Source organism: Protopterus annectens, chromosome 3.part0 (genome assembly GCF_019279795.1).
Source record: "Protopterus annectens isolate FY-2018-M chromosome 3.part0, PAN1.0, whole genome shotgun sequence".
Taxonomy (NCBI): Eukaryota; Metazoa; Chordata; order Ceratodontiformes; family Protopteridae; genus Protopterus; species Protopterus annectens.
In genome coordinates this window covers 1,752,644,805-1,752,662,235 of record NC_056731.1, presented here as the reverse complement: position 1 = coordinate 1,752,662,235, position 17,431 = coordinate 1,752,644,805, and the positions used below count along the sequence as shown (strand labels likewise).

The 17,431-nt window shown below is 42.9% G+C and overlaps 1 protein-coding gene across 1 annotated transcript in view; it reads left to right on the top strand.

Moving 5' to 3' along the window:
* Positions 1-17,431, top strand: part of ZBTB10 (zinc finger and BTB domain containing 10) — a 592,770-nt gene that overhangs the window by 286,147 nt on the left and 289,192 nt on the right. The window contains exon 2 of the mRNA XM_044065781.1: positions 6,314-7,208. Within this exon, the coding sequence (XP_043921716.1) occupies positions 6,314-7,208 (895 nt within the window). The remainder of the gene's footprint in view (positions 1-6,313; positions 7,209-17,431) is intronic.

Here is a 17,431-nt window from a genome sequence, read left to right as displayed (position 1 = left end):
TTTACAAACCATAGATCAAGGTTACAGGTTTCACTTCCACACTTTACCAGTCAAAAGAGGAATGCCAAATCTACCTCCAAATCAAAAAACAGAGGCTCTACGCCAGATAATGGAGTTAGCAAACATGAGAGCTGTGGAAATAGTGCCAACAGCAGAGCAAGGAAAGGGGTTCTATTCCAGACTATTCCTAGTTCCAAGAAAGGAAAAAAGTTGGAGACCAATTCTCGACCTGTCCACCTTAAATACATACATCATTGTCCCAAAATTCAAAATGCTGACCCTACAGCAGCTTCTTCCCATGCTGGGCAAGGAGTCTTGGCTGGTAACTCTAGATCTCCCCATTCGACCAATCTGCAGAAGATACCTCAGATTTCTTGCAGGATCAGAGCACTATCAATTCTCAGCATTGCCCTTTGGCTTATCTACTGCGCCCAGAGTATTCACAAAATGCCTGGCATCAGTAATCGCCCATTGCAGACTACAGGGAATTCAAATTTACCCATACCTGGACGACTGCCTGCTACAAGGGGACAACAAAAGCAAGCTGACAACAGATTTACAAAGGGTCATTTACTTGCTACAAGCACTGGGATACACAGTCAATTTACAAAAGTCAAGGCTGATACCATCCCAAACAAGGACATTCTTGGGCTGAATTGGACACAGTAAAACAAATGGCATTCCTGACTACAGAAAAACAAAAGAACTTCCTCCTTACTTCTTGGCACTAACAAAACTGAACAAGTTAACAGCAAGAAAAGTACTGCAGGCCTTGGGCTTCATGGCATCATGCATAATCTTGGTTCCATTTGCCAGACTACATATGAGAAAACTACAGTGGTACCTAAAGAATTTATGGTCCCAACACAGACACAGTCTAGAAACAGAAATCCCACTAATTCCATGCTTAAAACAGGAGTTCCTATGGTGGGCTCAGGCATGCCAGTCAAACCCAGGCCTACCCTTTCGCAGATGTCAAGCAAGCCAGACCATCACAACAGACGCTTCAGACCTAGGATGGGGGGCCCACATGCTGGACAAATGCGTGCAAGGATTGTGGACACAGGATCAACTTCACCTGCACATCAACCTAAAAGAAATGCTGGCAGTAAAACTGGCAATCCAAAAGTTCAAACCATTTCTCAAGGAGGGCCAGTTGATGATAAGGACAGACAACACCACAGTCATGTGGTACATCAACAAACAGGGAGGCACTCATTCATACCCCCTATGCAGAATGACCTTGGAGCTGTGGACCCTGGCACTCAGCTACAACATCCAGTTACAGGCAATATTTGTGCCGGGGAAAGACAATACTCTAGCAGACATATTAAGCAGAACTACTTCGGATGCCCACGAATGGAAGCTGCACCCGGACATCTTCAAGACCATCTCAAAGAAATGGGGAATGCCACAGATAGACCTATTCGCATCACCTCTCAATCACCAGCTCAAAAAATTCTGCACAAGGACACTCCACCCACTAGCATGGAAAGTGGATTCGCTCTCCTTCAGCTGGAAAGGCCTAACAGCATATGCATTCCCACCTCTTCCTTTGATACACAAGGTACTACTGAAAATCAAGGAAGAACGTCCAAGGATAATCCTGATAGCTCCGAACTGGCCAAGACAACACTGGTACCCACTACTGAGGAGCATGTCTCGGAACAATAGGTGGCCAATACCCCTGATGCCTTTGATGTTAACTCAGAACAACTACAGCATCATACATCCAAACCTAAAAACGTTGCAACTAACTGCATGGAACATCACATAGCAGCAGCTAATCCAGAACTTTCCCAAAGAGTAAAAGACATTATTCTTGAAGCACGCAGACCTTCAACAAGAAGGAACTATGCTGGAAAATGGAAAAGGTTTGTCATTTGGAGTACAGAAAGAGGAAAAGATGTGTCAAACATAGATATGCCTAACATTCTGGAGTATCTGGCGAACTTCTTCATTCAGGCCTGTCCTACTCCTCCATCAAGATACATGCATCAGCTATTTCAGCAGAATACAGCTTTGATCCACCTGTTTTTTCGCACCCTTTGCTCAGGCAGTTCCTCAGAGGAATCAAGAATGTAAAACCTCCAAGGAAACCACCATTACCAGCTTGGGATTTGAACTTTGTGCTAGAAAATTGACACTATCACCCTTTGAACCAGCAGCAACAGCAGACCTACAACACCTGTCATGGAAAACTGCTTTCCTACTGGCAATTACTTCAGCAAGGAGGGTTTCAGAACTACAGGCCTTAATGGCAGTGCAACCCTTCCTAATCTTCCACCAAGATAGAGTGTCCATGAGGACTAATCCTACATTTATGCCCAAGGTGGTATCCAGAGTGTCTTTAAACCAGGCAATCCACCTACCTACCTTCTTTCCCAACCCTCAAAACAGAGGGGAAAGAATACTGCATACCTTGGATGTACATAGACAGCTACGCTACTACTTGGACAGAACAAAAAATAGCAGAAAGACTGACCAACTTTTTGTAGCCTATGCAACAGGAAGGGAAGGAAGAGCTATTTCCAAACAGACAATCTCCAAATGGATAGGAAATTGCATACGATTCTGTTACTCCTTCCATGGAAAACCAATTACACAGAACATAAGACCTCATTCTACAAGGGCAACAGCCACTACCACAGCCTTCTTACGAGGAGTGGCAACCAAAGACATTATTGAGGCGGCTACTTGGACCTCCGTGCATACATTTGCCAAGCATTATAATTTGCCTCTATATTCCAGATCCCGAGCAGGGTTCGCCACTGCTGTACTGCAAGGGATCCTAAACACACCATAATCTACTTTTATCCTCCTCCCCTAGTTGGCTATGGTATTCTACCCAGTTGTTATGACTGCAGATGCATCCATGAAGGACATAGTACAGTTTTGTACCTACCATAAATGTAGATGTCCGAACTGGATAGCATCTGCAGTCAGGATTACCTCCCTCCTTCCCTCTGTGGTACTCCTAGGGTGTTTACCCTCCTAATAGCTAGCTGTTAGGTAGGAGTCTTATATGGTGAAATTGTTTGTATATATGTACATACATGCTTATTGTTGTGTTTACCTCTATCTATTTGGAAACATTGGCATCTATCCAAATTTTAGCTTGCAAGAGGGCTTCTGGCATCTGGGGCAAGAAACACTGAGGAAAATGGCGTCGGCTGATGCTTTTATACCCGAAGACCAACAGAGATGACGTCGGGTGGAGTGCGACATCAGCCGAAGCCGGACCCGGACTTTGGAATCCGGCCGACTGAAGGGCTGCCTGACGACAGGACAACCCAGTTGTTATGACTGCAGATGCTATCCAGTTCGGACATCTACATTTATGGTAGGTACAAAACTGTACTATTCTAGCAGTACTCTAGAAGCTGCTACATGGTCCTTTGCACATAGTTTTACAAAGCACTATAAGCTAGCTTGATGCCTTTTCTAAGTTCATGTTTGGTTTTGTTAGCACCATTCTCTAGGGGTTCCTGGACTGTTAACTTTCCACCTCCCAAATGTAGTTAGCTAGGGTAATCTAGCCATATAACGGCGGCAGTGATCAGTATGAAGACCATGCACAATTGTGCAGTAGATGCTCCCTTCCTCCACCTGCCCGCCTTAATTTTTGTTGTGCTTTTTATGCCATGGTGTGGACATTTATTTTTTGGTGTTACTAGCATTGTCCTTTTAGAGCTCAGCCTGTTTGTGTGTGTCGCTGGCAGTAAAGCTATGAGGGCCTCCCTGTGCCAAAACTTTAGTCAGTTTAATCTTGAGCTGCCTGGCAATTTGGGTGTGTGGAAGGTGCGCTGAAGCTTTGGTAGCTGGATATAAACCATATAGCTGGGGCTATTGCAGCAGTGACTGTTCAAACATCTACTGTTATGGTAAGTTACTTGCACAGCTGTACTTTCTTGAATATTCTGATAAGCATAGACGCACACAACCAAGCTGGATTTTGCGTCGAAAGGATGATACAAACTGGCAATCTTTGCATCATTTTTTTGTGGTTCACCTTGGACCGGAAGTGTTTTGAGCTTGCACTGCTTTAAATGCCTGGCTGTGACTGCTTCGGGTTCATACTAAAGCTGGAACTCCATGTTTTAAGTACTTACGACTTGTACTGGCAGAACAGTTGAAATATCTGCAGCTTTCTTTAGGAGCACAGTTTTATGATATTTGTGCAGTAGCTACCCGGTCTTCCTCAAAGCTGGATAAGTCCAGGTATTTTCGTTGATGTCACTGTTACCTGTAGGATGTTCACATAAGGGTGTCCACCCAGAAAGATTTTTCTTGGGTCTTTGTTCTCCTATTCCAAAGAATGGTTCTTCTATTGTCAGGCATGCAAAAATTGTGAATTTGCTTTATAATACACTTGTAAGAGGTGGTTCTGTCTTTGGTGATATACTCGTACAACTTCCTTCGCCTCTGGTGTAGCTGATCTGGAGAGACTTCATAATAACGGTTGTGCAATATTTTGTAGATATGAAGCAAGAGTTCCTCCCTAACCCAATTCAAGTGTAGCTTGGACAATTGGATGGGAAACCAGAAATTCATCCCTGGTTTGGCACCCATGTCTCTAATGGACGCAGGTAACCTGTAAATGGTTAATCTCCTAAACCCCTCCTTACACTTCTGTCATGTTCTGATACCCTTGATATTTGGGATGCATGGCTAGGCTTAAAAAGGCCCTTGTGGTTGTTGGCCTAGTAAAGACCTATGAATCTATGAAACCTATGGCCTTATATGTTAAGCAGAGATCGCCTCTGAGTAGATATGCCACAGAGTATAGCTGGAGTTTTTTAGACTGTCAGCATAAAGCATCTGCTTTACGCCTGTGATTATTTTAGTGAGGTATTTCTGTGGCCTTTCCAGCTGTTGCAGATGTCTTGTGAGGTACATACCAAATTGGGCATTGTACTCTATAATGGGTCTAATGAAAGACGAGTACAGTGACTACCTTTTTTTCTGGATGAAAAGCCTTTAGTGATGAGATGTGCCACATAGGATTTCCTGACTGTTGTGGCGATGTGGTTATCGAAGGTGAGACTGCTGTCCACCTGTGTCCCTAAGTCTCATCACACTTTCGGTGTTTAGTGTACTGCCACCTATGTGGTAATTCATGGTTATATGTTTTTTCCCCAAAGGGGGATAACTACATTTCATGGCATTAATCTTGAGCTCACGGTCGTACATATATTTTCTGTCTGCAAGACATGCTTGTATGTTTTTATATGCTGGTATTTTCTGTCCCGATACTTCAACCAGTCCCTTAACTGCTTGCAAGAATTCCTTATTTACTTGTTTCATTACATTATATGGTTCCAGTCCTGGTCCGGTTGATGATTGTGCAAATTTCTATATTTTCTTTCCCTTTATTTTTCTGAGTCGCATACATGGACATTCATTCACTCGACAAATTTGGTTTCCGTCTCTGCATCGTCACCTCCTGGTGCAGCCCTGGCATCTGGACCCAGTTCCGGATCTCTTGATTGTACTGTGTACTGTGGATGATGAAAGGGGATCGATGTTGCATGCATCAATCAAAACGTGGGTTGCTGCCATTTTCAGCTAAGAATTTGGGATCTAAATTATCAAATCTTTCAAAATGGCTTTCAAATTGCATTATGAAAAACACAGTAGAGCATTAAAGGCTTGAGACTAGTGCTTCCATTGTAAGGTTATGTTGCGCCTCATGCTTTTTTTTAAGCATGCATCCTTGGATGGTGTTCCATTGGCTACACCTGTACTTTTGCAAGACTCTCTAAGCCAGATGTGATCTTTAGCTGCAGGTTTTCCCTCAATACCACCATTATTCAGGATATTCTTTCATGAAGATTTACTCAAGAAGTTAGCTTGGGACTTGGTTCTTAAGATGATATGCATTTACAATCCTAGGTACTAAATTATGTACAGCAGTAGATACAGATTGCTTGTTTGTACAGCAGTAGATACAGATTGCTTGTTTATCCTCATCAACATTCTCTTTCACCACTCTCCTTCCTGGTCCTGGCCAGCTTTGTCAACCGGTATCTTGATGTTTTGTGTTTAGTTTGTGTTAGACTTGCACCTTATGTGCTCATATTCTTTCCTAAAGTCTTGGGGATAAAAGGGAAGGGTAAGGATAGTCTGGGATAGTTAAAATGGATTGGTTAAGTCCTGCCAGTTTTAGTCCTCAAGGTGATGAGGGTGGACGTACCAATTCTAACCTACTGTTATGGGAAGTATGTCAATTTCATTTAAGGTAGGTGCGTAATTTTTATATATTTTTTTGATTTTTGTTTATACTGTGTAACTTTTTTTTTTCTTCTCATAGCATGACTTGAAGGTGAAGACTGAATCTGCTCGAGAGGGCTACACAGATTACAGCAGACCGAATGAAAACTCATATTGTTATCAACTTCTTCAGGAGCTCAATGAGCAAAGAAAGAAAGGAATTTTATGTGATGTCCGTATTGTGGTGAGTGGAAAGGTTTTCAGAGCACACAAGAACATTCTGGTTGCTGGTAGTCGTTTCTTTAAGACATTGTATTGCTATTCAAAGAAAGCAAGCCATGACCAAGCCACTGTTACCCACTTAGATGTTGTCGCTGTTCAGGGTTTCTCTGTTATTTTGGACTTCATGTATTCTGGTAACTTGGTACTCACAAGCCAAAATGCCATTGAAGTGATGTCAGTGGCTAGCTACCTCCAAATGACAGAGGTTGTTCAGTCTTGTCGTAATTTTATAAAAGATGCCTTAAACATTAGCATAAAATCTGAAGCACCAGAAGCTGTTGTAGTGGACTATAACAGAAGAACTTCAGTCACCAGGGATGCCTTGTCATTAAGAGAACAAAAGACAGCAAACTTCTGGGCAACCCACAATCTCACTAACCTAGCAAGTCATATTAAAAATGAAGATCGCTACAGTCTAGATGAGAGCCAAAATGAAACATTTCAGTTAAATGATCCAGGTTGGGGTCAAAGTAACTCATTAGAAATGGTTGATAATGAACCTGTGGGCCAGGGAAAAGTTTTTGTATGGAATGACATGTATAGTCAGACATTCATCAAACAAGAACCTGGTAGTGGTAGAAGGAAAAACCAGACTGCTAGAAGGTTTGTGTACAATATTCCACTGAAAGTTGAGAGTCCTCTGGATAACACAATAATGCAACCATCTATGTCATACTCTGAAGAAGACTTGCAGATCTTTCAGGATGACACAGGTATGTTCATTCTTCTGTTTTAAAGGAAGTGTACTCAGAATTTATCACATGAAACTTAAGTCTGCATAAATGAACGCACAATACATTTTTAAGTTCTTGTAGAGTGTGTGTGTGTGTGTGTGTGTGTGTGTGTGTGTGTCTGCCTGCGCGCGCACCTTATGTGGGATGAAAATGCACCAGTTCTTTGAAATCCCTGTTTGGTATGGTTTTCCTTGTATTCTGCATATCTTAAGTATAGTTTTTGATGATTAATATGCAAGTCTTTTGGGCACATGAGTTTTGAGTACATGCAATCGATCCCTCCCTATTTCATCTCCATTCATTGCTTACAACTTGTCTATCATCATAATTCAGTGATTGTGTAGTCCTTTGCAGTCCTTAAGTTATGACATCCTGGTGAGGAAAAAGAGGGCAGGAAAAAAAAAATCATGATCCGATGTCTTTTTAATCTGGGTTCAAGCTGTGGATTATCAGAACTGACTTGGATCCATGACTGGCCAATTCCAACAATTTTAGCCCTGGAGCTTTACCTTCACTACTCATAACACCCTGCTTCCTTCTCTTTTACGCCAGATTTCATTTTCCACTTTCTAGGACAGCAACAAGGTTGTGAGCTTTGCCAAGGGCTCTTTCATGTATCCTTTCTGGATAGATAAAAAAATCATCTTTTGTCTTTTTTTTACCCCTTTCTCTACCCTTTTTTTTGACTTGTTAGGTAGCAGGGTTAGTTGTTCGGTTAGGTGAGTTTAGTTTGTTTTGTTAGGTCATACAGTTCCCGTCTTGTCAGTTTTGTAATATTGTATTGCTGTATTAAAAAAAGATGATTTTCTTATTAGCATTAGGTAGTGTGTTTAACATTAGATCTGCATTGATTTTAAATTGATCTTCTATAAATGTGCTTTTTAGGCTGAAACACTAGGAGACAGAATCCACTCTAAATATCTGCAGATGTGTAATAGTCAAAATGGATTAGTTAATTGCATGTAATGATTTGAACCACAGCATGCTCAAAGTCTACTGTAGCACACTTGTATAAAACCTCATATGAAGTACCATGTGTATTGAGGCCAACATTCACCCCAGTGTTTTTGTACTAGGGATGCAGGGAGAAAGGGTATAAACAGACATTTGGAAATTCTTATTCTTTCAGGCATATGTCCTCAGTTTACTGTCCAGATGGCATTCTATAAATGTCACTTTATGATAAATCCAACTGTGAATTTAGCCATGTTGACTGAAATGCCCAAGGACAGACACAAGCAAAACAGATAATCTCTTGCTGTATGAGAAAATCCCTTGTTGTGGCATTTTGTAGCCAGTCATCTGGATATGGGAAAATACAGATCTTCCAGGGAAGAGGAGTGCTTTCAGAGGGTGCCGTTTCTGATATAAATTCCAAGCATTTAGCAGCATGACATTGTCTTTGTGTTTTGATATTTTCATGTTAGTTTTGTTTTTGTGACCTTGCCTAAAAAAGGCATTGTGGGGGAGACAACCGAAATCCTGGAGGTGCCAGGTGAAGTCTGTCTCTGGCAAAGCAGCATGGTCTATCCGCCATGTCATCCCAGGCTGTCAGGAACTGGATCCCTTAAGAATGACACCAGAAACTGAGCCAATTATAGATGTCACTTTTTGTTTATATTGTGGTATCATCCTAAGAGAGGGTAAAATGCTGCTAAAGCTAGGGACATACCTGCCTGGGACATGCATTGAGAGCTCAGTCATGTCTTGTTCACACCAACATGAACTATGACAGAGTCATAACAGTACTTGTTGTTTAAGAGACTTGAGAGCATGTGTGATCTTACAAATCCTTGCACCAGAAAGACAGCTGATCTTAACCTTGTTTAACCGGGTGAGTGGGGCATCTGTATGTGTCACTATACAGTCCCCTATAACTAAAACATTTGGAATAGATGTGCACTGCCTTAAGAGCTTATTTGGCGAGACACTGGTGCTAGTGTTTTTGTGTATTGGGTGCTTTGGGTGTAGTGTTAGGTGTAGCATATTTGTGTTTTGGTGGTCTCTGGTGCTAAGGTAGATTTCTGGAGAGTACATGTGAAGGTTTGTGTTTGCTGCATATTATGCGTAGGAGTCAGGCTGTCGGCTCACATATATTTAGTGATGTCCTTCAAGGATGCATCTGCAGTCATAACAAATGGGTTGTCCTGTCGTCAGGCAGCCCTTCGGTCGGCCGGATTCCAAAGTCTGGGTCTGGCCTCGGCTGGTGTCGCACTTCACCCGACGTCATCTCTGCTGGTCTTCGGGTATAAAGGCATCAGCCGACGCCATTTTCCTCAGTCTTTCTTGCCGTGGCGCCAAGCAGAAGCTGTTCGCAAGTGCCGGTCGGTCAGATCCAGAGATTACTACTACCGAATACTACCAAGACTTCTAAAAGCTAAGTACCCCATTGGGGACTCTTTCTTGCCTCAGCCGATGTCAGAAAAAGTAAATAACTGTTTAACTTGTGGGAAACAAATACCTCATAAAGATTTCCACTCTTACTGCTTACCTTGTTTAGGCCCAGACCACGACGTAGCAGCCTGTTTAGCCTGTGCTTCCTTCAACCGACGAACGCTTAGGCGTCGGTCGGAGTTTGCTGAACAGTTTTTCGGCTCAGATTTTGCGTACATTATGCCGTCTGATCCTCCGACTTCTCAAATTGTTAAAAAACGCAAAGAAAAATACCGACACTCGCGGTCCTCTTTCGGCCGAAACCACGGTTAAGCAAACCGCGAGTGTCTCTGTTTCGGCCGAAACCGAGCAAACGGGTCAATCTTCAGCCGAATCCATGACTACTACCGAGGCTCCTGCTACCCTAGTTGAATCGGCCTCTGAAGTTTTGCCTACTAATGTGGTTCCTATAGAATTATCAGACACCATCCCTTTGGATGTCTCTACCCCAGCACGTGGTGCTGCTAGGCCTCCTGCAGCCATGTCTATTAAGGCCTTTGCCAGGGCTAAGGCAGCCAAAACTGCTAAATCAGGGCCTGTTAAGCCCCCCTCACACAGGCCCAGTTCCAGTTCTCAAATGCTTACTCTGGCAGAGGATCTCATCTCTTTAATAAGGGGATCCCAATCTCGCCCAGACAGGGCCTCTCAGCCTCCAGAAAAGAGACCTAGAGCAGAGCCCCCAGAGCCAGTGTCCTCAGATGATTCTTCTGATGATTCAGACATTACAGACCATCCAGAGGCTCCTTTTTCTACTTATGAAGATTCCGATGCTGAAGAATCTATTCCATCTGCCTCTCCACCAGAGGAATTTTCCTTTGGGGAAACCTTACATGCCATGAGAGAGCAATTCCAATGGCAGGGACAAGATTTCTCAGATTCAAGAAAAAGGCTTAGGACCTTTCTACACTTACCGCAACATAGGCCCTTAGCTATTCCTCCAGTTCTGCCTGTTGTGGATGATGCATTTAATGATGTTTGCACTGCTCCTGATACTTTACCTCCAGCCCCTGCCAAACCAGATAGGTTTTACAGGGTACCGGACACTCATCACCACCTATACAAGGCCCCTCTTGCAGATCCTGAGACTATCTCCCAGGGGCCTAAGGCAGTAGCTTCGACCTCAGCAAAAAACCCTCTCCCTTCTGAAAGGGAATCCAGGTCCTTAGAGATGGGGTTAAAAAGTTTACACCTCTGCTACTCTTTCAGCTAGAGCTTTGAATTGTCAGTTCCATATGATCCAATACCAAGAGTTTATGCTTGATCAGTTAACTAAGAAACTGTCCTCTGATGACTCCTTAGATAAGAAATATGTTTTAGAAATGGTGAATAACATTCAGCAGGTTAGTAACCATTCTTTAAAATGTGGCTATGATGCACTGGAGGCTTCATTTAGATCAGCCATGACTGGCACAGTTATAAGAAGGCATGCATGGTTGAAAGAACAGGTCTTGCCGGATCATGTTAAAGCAAAGCTGTTAGATGCTCCTATGGACAAAGCCAGTCTATTTGGTTCTCCTGCTCAGCAAGTAATGAAGAAAATGGAAGAGAAGGCAAAATCTGTACAAACAGTTAAAGATTTCTTACAGGTTCAGCCCCCAAGGTTTAGCAGGAACTGGCCTTCCAAAAATTGGTCCTTTCCAGACTCCTCTAAATCTCAGAGAGGCAGGAATAGACGTTCCAGAGGCAGAAATCAATCCAGAGGAGGTGCCTACAGAGGACGCCAGTGGCAAGGCAATAACCAGCAAGGCACAGACACAACCATTGCCACTGCAACAGGACAATCACAGTGACTTGGCTCTGACACCGCCTACCAGGGAACAAATAGCAGCACCCTTAGGCGGAAAGTTAGCCTTATTTTCAAAAAATTGGCATTATATCACGAAAGACAAGTGGATTTTGCAGACCATAGACCAAGGCTACAGGTTTCACTTCCACACCTTACCAGTAAAAAGAGGAATGCCAAACCTACCTCCAAATCAGAAAAAAGAAGCTCTAAAGCAGATAGCTCAATTAACGAAGATGAGAGCTGTGGAAAGAGTACCACCAACAGAACAGGGCAAAGGATTCTACTCCAGACTCTTCCTAGTACCAAGAAAAGAGAAAAGTTGGAGACCTATTCTCGACCTGTCCGCCTTAAACACATTCATCATTGTCCCAAAATTCAAAATGCTGACCCTACAGCAACTTCTTCCCATGCTGGGCAAGGAGTGTTGGCTGGTAACTCTAGATCTCAAGGAGGCATACCTGCACGTCCCCATACGACCAAATTGCAGAAGATACCTCAGATTTCTTGCAGGATCAGAGCATTATCAATTCTCAGCATTGCCCTTTGGCTTATCTACTGCGCCCAGAGTATTCACAAAATGCCTGGCATCAGTAATCGCTCATTGCAGGCTACAGGGAATCCAAATTTATCCATACCTGGACAACTGCCTGATACAAGCGGACAACAAAAGCAAACTGACAAAAGACTTACAAAGAGTCATTTGCTTACTACAAGCTCTGGGATACACAGTCAATTTAAAAAAGCAAAGACTAATACCATCCCAAACAAAAACAGTCTTGGGTGCAGAATTGGACACAGTAAAACAAATGGCATTCCTAACTGCAGAAAAACAAGAACAACTCCCTCATTACTTCTTGGCATTAACAAAGCAGAACAAACTAACAGCAAGGAAAGTACTGCAGGCCTTGGGCTTCATGGCATCATGCATAATCCTGGTCCCCCATGCCAGATTGCATATGAGAAAACTACAGTGGTACCTAAAGAATTTATGGTCTCAACACAGGCACAGCTTAGAAACCGAAATACCACTAATCCCATGCCTGAAACAAGAGTTCCTATGGTGGGCTCAAGCATGCCAGTCAAACCGAGGCTTGCCCTTCCACAACTTTCAAGCAAGCCAAACCATCACAACGGACGCCTCAGACCTAGGTTGGGGGGCCCACATGCTGGACAAATGCATACAAGGATTATGGACCACAGATCAACTGCACCTGCACATAAATCTAAAAGAAATGCTGGCAGTAAAACTAGCAATCCAGAATTTCAGGCCATTTGATGATAAGGACAGACAACACCACAGTCATGTGGTACATCAACAAACAGGGAGGCACTCATTCATACCCCCTATGCCGAATGACTCTGGACCTATGGAATATGGCTCTGAGCTACAACATCCAGTTACAGGCAATATTTGTACCGGGAAAAGAAAACATCCCAGCAGACATGTTAAGCAGAACTACCTCGGATGCTCACGAATGGATGCTACACCCGGACATCTTCAAGGCCATCACACAGAAATGGGGAATGCCACAAATAGACCTATTCGCATCCCCACTCAATCACCAGCTCAAGAAATTCTGCACAAGGACATACCACCCACTTGCATGGAAGGTGGACTCCCTATCCTTCAGTTGGAAAGGCCTGACAGCATATGCATTCCCACCTCTTCCTTTGATGCACAAGATACTACTGAAAATCAAAGAAGAGCGTCCAAGGATAATTCTGATAGCTCCAAATTGGCCAAGACAACACTGGTATCCATTGCTGAGGAGCATGTCACGGGGGAGAATGTGGACACTGCCCCTGATGCCTTTGATGTTAACTCGGAACGACTACAACATCATGCATCCAAATCTAAAAACTCTGCAACTAACTGCCTGGAACATTACATAACAGCAACTAACCCAGATTTATCCCAAAGGGTTAAAGACATTATCCTGGAGGCCCGCAGACCTTCTACTAGAAGGAACTATGCAGGGAAATGGAAAAGGTTTGTCATTTGGAGCACTGAAAGAGGAAAAGATGTGTCAAAGATAGATATTGCCAACATCCTGGAGTATTTGGCAGAGCTTCTCCATACAGGCCTGTCCTATTCTTCCATCAAGATACATGCATCAGCTATTTCTGCAGAATACAGCTTCGATCCCCCTGTCTTCTCACATCCTCTACTCAGGCAGTTCCTCAGAGGAATCAAGAATGTAAAACCTCCTAGGAAACCACCATTACCAGCATGGGACTTGAACTTTGTGCTAGAAAAATTGACACTCCCTCCATTCGAACCAGCAGCAACAGCAGATCTTCAACACATATCCTGGAAAACTGCTTTCCTACTGGCAATTACTTCAGCAAGAAGGGTTTCGGAACTACAGGCCTTAATGGCAGTACAACCCTTCCTAATCTTCCATCAAGATAGAGTATCCATGAGAACTAATCGTACATTTATGCCTAAGGTGGTATCCAGAGTGCCTCTAAACCAGGCAATCCACCTACCTACCTTCTTTCCCAATCCACAGAACAGGGGGGAAAGACTGCTGCATACCTTGGATGTACATAGACAGTTGCGCTACTACCTGGACAGAACCAAGGGCAATAGAAAAACTGACCAGCTTCTAGTGGCCTATGCAACAGGAAGGGAAGGAAAAGCAATTTCCAAACAGACAATTTCCAAGTGGATAGGAAACTGCATCAGATTCTGTTACTCCTACCATGGAAAACCAATTCCACAGAACATAAGACCTCACTCTACAAGGGCTACAGCCACTACCACAGCTTTCTTACGAGGAGTGGCAACCAAGGACATTATTGAGGCGGCTACTTGGACCTCCGTGCATACATTTGCCAAGCATTATAACTTACCTCTATACTCTAGATCCCGAGCAGGGTTTGCCACTGCTGTATTGCAAGGGATCCTAACTACACCATAATTCTTCTTCCTCCTCCCCTAGTTTGGCTATGGTATTCTACCCATTTGTTATGACTGCAGATGCATCCTTGAAGGACATAGTACAGTTTTGTACCTACCATAAATGTAGATGTCCGAACAGGATAGCATCTGCAGTCAGGGTTACCCACCCTCCTTCCCCTCTGTGGTATTCCTAGGGTATTTACCCTCCTAATAGCTAGCTGGGGGGGATCTCTTATGGTGTATTTGTTTGTATATATGTACATACATGCTTATTTTTTGTGTTTGCCTATTTTTTTTGGAAACATTGGCATTTACCCAAAATTTTGTTTTCCAAGAGGGCAACTGGCATCTGGGGCAAGAAACACTGAGGAAAATGGCGTCTGCTGATGCCTTTATACCCGAAGACCAGCAGAGATGACGTCTGGTGAAGTGCGACACCAGCCGAGGCCAGACCCAGACTTTGGAATCCGGCCGACCGAAGGGCTGCCTGACGACAGGACAACCCATTTGTTATGACTGCAGATGCTATCCTGTTCGGACATCTACATTTATGGTAGGTACAAAACTGTACTTTCCTGTTCTGTGCATGAGAGAGGAGTGATTCCAGATTCTTCATGTAGGAACATGTCTTGCAAATTGTTCTTCAGTGATGTAGGAGTATGGGGTTGTCAGTGTACTTAAGGCAGTTGCTTGACTGCCTGAAAAAAACATGTCAACCAAGCTTGCAGGAGAAACCGAAGGAAACTGGCAGTCCATAATGCAAGGTTTGAAACTGGTATCTCAACAAAGAGAAAAAGATGGGGGTATCTGGTAACGATTTTAGGGGGACTAACCTATGGGGGTCTACAGTAGGAGGTATATCAAAAAAAAAAAAAGTGTGGGGGGCTGTAGGGTCTGATGTTTATAGGTAAGAGGCAAAGTCACTGCTGGGTTGTAAACAGAACAGCTGAGAGCCGTTAAAGAACTGCTGTGCTAGATAGTAGCCACTTCTAAGGGAAAGTATGTCTATTGGTGCTTTTGCGTCTATAACCGCCAAGAGTTACCCCCTCTGCATGGCGGTGTGCTACACGCAAACAAGAGCAAAGCAGCTAATACAAAGAAACCAATGAAACAGCTAAAACTGAGCCCTGAACCAGTAACCTTCAATTAGACAGTCCTACTGTACACTCCAGTCACAAGGGCACGGCGGGGGGGGGGGGGTCTCTCTTTAAAAGATGCCTTGATTTTTAGTGCTCAGTCCTCAGACAGAACTGGACTTAGGTGGTGTGCATCCAGTCTGTACTACAGTCAACAGAAGTACAACTGAACAACAGAATTAAAACACAATACTGAGTAAAAAGTAGCAATTTTTTTTCTTAAATTAAGTATAGCAACAGAGTGAAACAGCAGAACAGATATTTTCTTAAACAAGTAAAAGCACTTGGTGTGAAAAACAATCATGTCAACAACTGTAGTAGTAAAATTGAAACTTAGCTTTCGTAGTTCTCTAGGATGGTTTGGTATGATCAGAGGAGCCAGAGGCTAATTGCCTAACTCTCTGGAGCCTTTCTAAGACAAGCCGCGCAAACATGGTCCTTGAGTATAATACAAGAGCAAAGCAGCTAATACAAAGGAACCAATGAAAATCGATCAGTATAAGACTTGGTACAGCTGTGTAAATAAACTTGCAGTAACTGTAGATGTTCAAATGATCACTGATGCAGTAACCACTCCCTCCATATCCCTGTGTTTTTTTGTGCCGGGCTGTAGACATTTTTTTTATTGTTCTTAGCATTGTCCTTAGCATTGTCCTTTCAGGGCTCAGTTGCCATCTTTGCGTTAGCATTTAAAGTTCAAAAGGTCTTGGCCCCCAAACCTGTCTTTTTAGTCAGCTTAACTCAAGCGGACTAACAGTCTGAGCATATTGAAGGTGCCCTGATGCTTTGGAAGCTGGCCAGCTTGTTATATCCTTGGCAGGATATAACCCATATAGCTAAGGCTACTGCAGCAGTGATCACTCATACTCATCTTTATGGTATTGTAAGTTTATTTACACAGCTGTACTTTCTCCAGTCTCCCCTGCCATAACCCCAAATTTGGGAGAAAGGATTGGACCTGGAAACCCCTATTGGACCTTTCATAACTGAACAAATTCCTGGTAGAATTCAAAATCAAGATGCTAACCCAGGTAAAACTTATGCGCCTCATTTTACAAGGGGCCTGGATGGTGACACGACTTCAGACAGGGGGGTGTCCTACCACCATTTTGTTTGCATTACCATTTAGCTGATCTGCCACACAGAGTGTTTATCACGTTTGGCACTAGTAATTGCTTTTTTGCAGGACCAAGGGGGGTGGGGGTCCACATATACCCTTATTTAAATGATTGATAGTCTATCAGCCATGTAAATTACAATGGATTGCTTACAGAAGGTGGTTCTAACTCTGAATGTCAAGAAGTCATAAATGACACCCAATTCTTTGCCTTCTTGGCAACAGACTTTGATTCTGTTCAACAGAAGGCGTTTTTGCTAAGTGACACAATCATGTTATTTATTTATTTTTTATTTTATTTTACATTTGTTGACTGGGAAAGTCCGAATGGATACAGCTCCATTTTCAGCCGAGGCCCAGGGAAAAAAGCTCCAAATGTACAAAAACAAGTGTAAATACAGTGAAATTATTACAGTGAGTTATCACAAAAACTGAGATTTAACGATATGTACACACAGGTACAAGTTTTTCTCCCATACGCACAGCTAAAGTTGAAGCAAGTAGCTGAGAAAGAAATAGTTAAAGATTTCATCTGAAAAAGGAATAGTTAGATTTCATCTGAAAAAGGAAAACTCCTATTAAGGTGGTTATCATACGTGGTGAAGTGTTAACTTTAAATCTTTCCAGTAGGTGGGTGATGCACAGAAATTTAAACAGAGAGTCAGTGTTATTCTTGTAATGAGGTTCTCATTTATGAATTGTTTGAATGGGTGTTAATCAGGGTTTGTACAGGGACAAAGCCACTGCATTTTTAGGTATTTCTTAAGGAATTTTTTTAATTGTGATAAGGAGGGTCTTTGTAGACAAAGCATTCATTTTGGAATT